Here is a 5,386-nt window from a genome sequence, read left to right as displayed (position 1 = left end):
CAAAAACAAAAGAACAGGAAAGGGGAGAGAGCTCTCCAAAAGCAGAGCCAGTCCAAAAAGTGGCAGAAAGCTGGGAAGGAAACTCCTCTGTGTCCCAGAGCGCCGACAGCAGCGGCCTCCAGGTTCATGAATCAAGTGCATTAACGTTACAATAAGCAATTGATATTTACTGCAAAGAAAGGGGCAACCGATCAGCAGAAGTGAGGGAAAAGCGCTTCGCTGCCAGTGGAAGCATTACCCATAATCAGAGAACAAAGCCCAGCACTGAAGCCACACAGAAAGCAACAGCTTATACAAGTTACTAAGCAAGGTAAAACTATTCCAGGAGCTGGTGCTATGGAAAATCCTGGGAAATCGGAGCGCCCAGTTGGGGATCCGCGATCCGGGTTTTGCCTTCTTCCCGGAGGGGGCGGGCAGGAGAGGCGTCGCTTCCGCCCCGGCGGATTGGGGAGAAGCAGGAAAGCAGCGTGGCGAGGCGGCGTGGGCGATTCCCTGGCGACCCCGGGGCGCGACCGGCCCGGCGGGACCCTCGGCCTGGAGGAGGGGGTCCCGTGGGGTGAGCGCAGCGGGCGGGGGGGGCAGGGCAGGGGGGCTGGGGCAGAGCCGGTGCCCCGTCAGCCTCCCGGGGCATCGGAAGGGGCGGACTGCTTGGGGGACGCGATCCCTGCTCTCCAGGGGCAAATCGCGGTGCGGCCCCTTTGCGCGGTCCCCTCTCGGGAGCCTCCGCGGAGAGGGATGCAGCCCCGGGCGACCCTGGAGCCGTGGGCCCGGTCCCGGCAGGCGCCGTGCGGGGGGCTGGAGGGGAAGGATTTTCTTTTGCCCCCCCCCCCAAGAAAGGAAGGGGCGCAGCAACCCCTCCCGCCTCGTGCGCGCTCCGCTCAGGGCTGCGCTTGCACGACCTGCCCCCTCGGGAGCTCCGTGCAGCTCGGGGGCTGGGAAGGAGATCGGGGGCGGCCTCTCCGCGAGGAAGGGCGCGATCGCTTCGCCCCCCATGGCCGGAGCTGGAGCAGAGAGGAGCTGAAATGCCTCGCTAGGCACATGCCCAGGAGACGGTCCGTTGCCCGGCGGGATGGGGAGAACTGCTCGTCAGAATCGCGGGAGACGCGCGCCTGGCGATGCCCCCGTTGCAGCAGCCCCTGCACAGAGGGAAAGGGGTAACATTCCCGGCACTGGGACAGAAGGGGGGGGCACCTTCCGCCCATCGCCAGTGGGATCAGCTGCCTGGGCCATTAACTCCCAGCGACCTTTTCTTTTTGCCTTGATTCCCAAGCAGCGGATTGGCTGAACGCGGGGAAGCACGTGGCTCCATCCGCCTCTTCATCAAGAGCAGGAGGGGGCAAAGTGAGGAGAGGAATCGGAAAAGCAGCACAGAAACCAGGTAAAGAATCGGGGCAAAGCAAATCCTCTCTTTGGCAGAGTGTGGGCAAACAGGAGCCCAGATCCGAGAGGCTCAAGAAAGACCGAGCAGGGGAATGGGCGCCCCCTGGGGTAAAACATCAGCATTCCTTCTCTGCCTATCGAATATATTTGCAATATAAGGAACAGTTTGAATGGGAAGATTAAATTCATGGATAGACCGATAAATAGTACCTGGCCAGAAGAGGTTTACTGCAAGCAGAAGGTTTACTCCAAGCTGTAGTCATTACCCCAGCCCTGAAAATGCTGGAGATGCCCAGTGAATTCACTGGTGTGGAGGGGCATCAGATGCAACCAGAATGTGCTTTTCAGTGAAAAATTCCCATAGGGAAAAGTCATATAGATGCACAGAGGGTGGAAAGGTTTTCTGTGCGCAGGATCTCTTTGTGCACATCAGAGAAGGCACACCAGAGAGGAAGCGCATCCATGCATGGAGGATGACAGAGCTGCTGAGCTGGTGGGGGTCTTCCCCCTCTGAAAAGACCCCACAGTGGGGAAGCCACGGGGCCCCTCCCTCTCCTTTCTGCTGTGCAGGAGTGGGGGCGGGGTGAGGGGGAACGGGGCCAGAATCCGAGCGGCTCTTCTTTGCTCTCCAAGCGCGAGGTTCAGTGCTGAGCCTGGACTACATGAATGCCTTGACCTGGAGCAGATGAAAGCAAATTCACCTGGGTGGAGCAGGTTCCCTTGCAGGGCTGGCGCAGGAAGGCCGTCCCTTCCCGTGCCTGCCTTGCTGCTGCCCTCCTCCCCACTCCAGCTGCCCCCCCCCTGCGCTGCCCTCCTGCCCCTGGAGGCCTGCAAGAGGCATCTGGGCAGCCGCCTGCCAGCGATGCTCCAGCTGGACTCCTGCCCTGAGCGGGGCTTCGGACGCGGTGGCCTCCTCAGTCCCTTGAAACCCCCTGTTCTTGCACTGCAGGACAGCCCCGCCAGGGGGCATCCTGGAAGGGCAGGTCGGGCAGTTCTGCAGGGCCTTCGGTCCCACCTCCCTGCTTGGTGCCGGTCTCCACGGGGAGTCCTCCCTCCCAGGCGGCTGCCCAGTTGCTTCTCGCATGCCTGCACGTTGCAGCGTCCACAGACTGCCAGGGGAACTGGATCTTGGCATGCTGCTCCGACAGTCAGGGACTTTTTCCTGATACCCAACCAGGTCGGGGCTGCTTGTAACCTGAGCCCTTCATTCCGTGTCTCACAGTCTGAGGCCCCATCTCAAACTGTCCCCCTAGTTTTGAGTATGCTCATTGCCAGAGCCCAGCCTTGGAGGGTCCCTCAGGGTCTTCCATCTTCTGCCAGCTCATGTTTTAGCTCCTTGCCAAATAGGCAGGCAAGAAGGTGCGGCGGCGCTTTGGCCTCGGCCTGGAAGAGGGACGAAGGACAGGCACGGGGCACCAGGCAGTGGAAAAGATGTGCTTCTGAGGCTCGCTAGGCAGTTCAGAGTTTCTCAAGAGTTCACCGTATGTGAGCTCTTCACTTGAAGGCAGTTCTTCAGAAGCAAGGCTTTGGCAGGACTTCCAAAGGGCAGAAGGGGGAATGTGGGAGTTGTTGGCAAGAAAGTTGCCAACTTTGTCTTGAGCTGGAATGAGCTCAGCTGTTTTGGCCTTTCATTCCTTCCAAGATTTTCTTTTTCTCTTTCTTCCCAAAGCAGATGAATTTCAAGACAGTCGAATTAGATGGATCCCTTTGTCATATCATCAGAAACAAGTGAGGATGAAGTGAGCAAAGAGACATTTCCAAATGCACAGAATGCAAAAAGCACAGGGAAAACCAAGTAAAGAACAGGAGACAATAATCCAGTATTTTTCACAGTGTTGGAAACAATCTTCTGGAATGAAAGAATGTGCAGAATGTTGAAAGAGATCCATGCAGGAACCTCGCTCTCCATCTAGCTCTCTGCAGAACGCAGGTGAACATGTCTACCATGGAAGGAGTCTCAAAGAGCGAGAACTGACTTAATGGGCATCAGCGATCCATCAATTGAGGAGGCCCTGTATAATCATGGAAAGTAGGGAGAGCGTAAGGGCTGGTGAAAGGCTTCCAGAGGATGGAGGAGCCCAGCCTGCAGAGCAGCTAAATAAATACATGGAATATTGTGAGACCTTCAGTGATCCAGGTGATGTTTCTAGGTGCCAAAGAAAGCACACTGGGGAGATAGCAAAGCAAAGTAAGAGCTTCAGTGGGATTGGAGATCTTCAAAGGCATCCAAGAACTCACACTGGGGAGAAGCCACATGCATGCATGGAATGGGGAACGGGCTTCAGATGTATTAGAGGCCTTACTCATCATCACAGAACCCACACAGAGGAGACGCCATACACATGCATGGAATGTGGAAAGAGCTTCAGTCAGAGGGGATGTCTTACACGGCATCAAAGAACACACACTGGAGAGAAGCCATACACATGCATGGAATGTGGAAAGAGCTTCACTCAGAGGGGATGTCTTACACGGCATCAAAGAACACACACTGGAGAGAAGCCATACACATGCATGGGATGTGGAAAGGCCTTCAGTCAGAGTTCACATCTTATACTGCATCAAAGATCCAACACTGGAGAGAAGCCATATACATGCATGGAATGTGGAAAGATCTTCAGTCGGAGCGGACATCTCATAAGGCATCAAAAAACCCACACTGGAGAGAAGCCATACAAATGCATGGAATGTGGAAAGACCTTCAGTCGGAGTGGACATCTCATAAGTCATCAAAAAACCCACACTGGGGAGAAGCCATACACATGCATGGAATGTGGAAAGCCCTTCGGTCGGAGTGAACATCTCATAAGTCATCAAAAAACCCACACTGGAGCGAAGCCATACACATGCATGGAATGTGGAAAGACCTTCAGTCGGAGTGGACATCTCATAAGGCATCAAAAAATCCACACTGTAGAGAAGCAATACACATGCATGGAATGTGGAAAGGCCTTCAGTCAGAGTGGGCATCTCGTAAGGCATCAAAAAACCCACACAGTGGAGAAGCCATACACATGCATGGAATGTGGAAAGACCTTCAGTCGGAGTGGACATCTCATAAGTCATCAAAAAACCCACACTGGGGAGAAGCCATACACATACATGGAATGTGGAAAGACCTTCAGTCAGATTGGAAACCTTACTCAACATCAAAGAACCCACACTGGAGAAAAGCCACATACATGCATGGAATGTGGAAAGATGTTCAGTTGGAGTGGAGATTTTACTCAACATCAGAGGACCCACGCTGTAGAGAAGCCGCACACATGCATGGAACGTGGAAAGAGCTTCACTTGGAGTGGAGGCCTTACTCAACATCAAAGAACTCACACTGGGGAGAAGTCATTCCCATGCATCGAATATGGAGAGAGCTTCAGCCAGTAATACTCTGAGGCACCATGTGAGAACTCATCTGCTTAGGAGCCATCAATGAGCACAAGGGAGAGGTTTCTAAATTCATGCACTGAGGGTATAAAATGGAGGGTGAGGCATTTTTCCCGGAGGAAGGTAGCTAGTCGGGTGCCACAGGTTTCAGTCCTGGGCCTAGTGCTCTTCAACATATTAATCAATGATTTAGATGAGGAAGCACAAGAGAATAGATAAACACATTTGCAGATGATGCAAAACTGGGTGGAAGAAGAAACACCCCAGGAGACAGAAGCAAGATCCAGGGTGGTCCTGATCGACTTGAACACTGGGCTGAAAGCAGTGGAATGAGAGTCAGTACGGGCAAGCTCCAAGTCCTCCATCCGGGAAAAAGAAATCGAATGCATTGATGCAGGATGTGGAATACGTGGCTCAACAGAAGTGAAAAGCAAAAACACCTGAGAGTCCTTGGGGACAATGGGCTAAACAGGAGCCAACAGGGCGATGCAGCCACCAAATCAGCAAAGGCTATTTGGGATGCATTAACTGAAGTATTGCTTCCAAATCATAATAAATAGTACTTCTATAGGATACCCTATACTCCTCACTAATCAGACATCATCTGGAGAATGGTGTCCAG

The 5,386-nt window shown here is 53.9% G+C and overlaps 1 protein-coding gene across 3 annotated transcripts; it reads left to right on the top strand.

The window, feature by feature from the left end:
• Positions 1-442: 442 nt before the first annotated feature.
• Positions 443-5,380, top strand: LOC123019742 (gastrula zinc finger protein XlCGF57.1-like). 3 transcript variants are annotated; one of them, XM_044422803.1, is made up of 3 exons: positions 443-556; positions 1,274-1,378; positions 3,050-5,380. In XM_044422803.1, exon 3 carries the CDS (start codon positions 3,403-3,405, stop codon positions 4,762-4,764), a length of 1,362 nt encoding a protein of 453 aa, XP_044278738.1. In that variant the 5' UTR covers positions 443-556; positions 1,274-1,378; positions 3,050-3,402; the 3' UTR covers positions 4,765-5,380. The 3 variants fall into 3 exon arrangements, with proteins under 3 accessions (XP_044278738.1, XP_044278739.1, XP_044278737.1); XM_044422804.1 differs by lacking the exon at positions 443-556 and adding an exon at positions 1,118-1,154; XM_044422802.1 differs by lacking the exon at positions 443-556 and having other exon boundaries at positions 1,218-1,378; positions 3,053-5,380.
• Positions 5,381-5,386: the final 6 nt, after the last annotated feature.

Source organism: Varanus komodoensis, unplaced genomic scaffold, assembly GCF_004798865.1.
Source record: "Varanus komodoensis strain SLA01 unplaced genomic scaffold, ASM479886v1 scaffold1358, whole genome shotgun sequence".
Lineage (NCBI taxonomy): Eukaryota > Metazoa > Chordata > Lepidosauria > Squamata > Varanidae > Varanus > Varanus komodoensis.
Note: the sequence above shows the minus strand (reverse complement) of the source record. Positions and strands in the feature narration are given on the sequence as shown.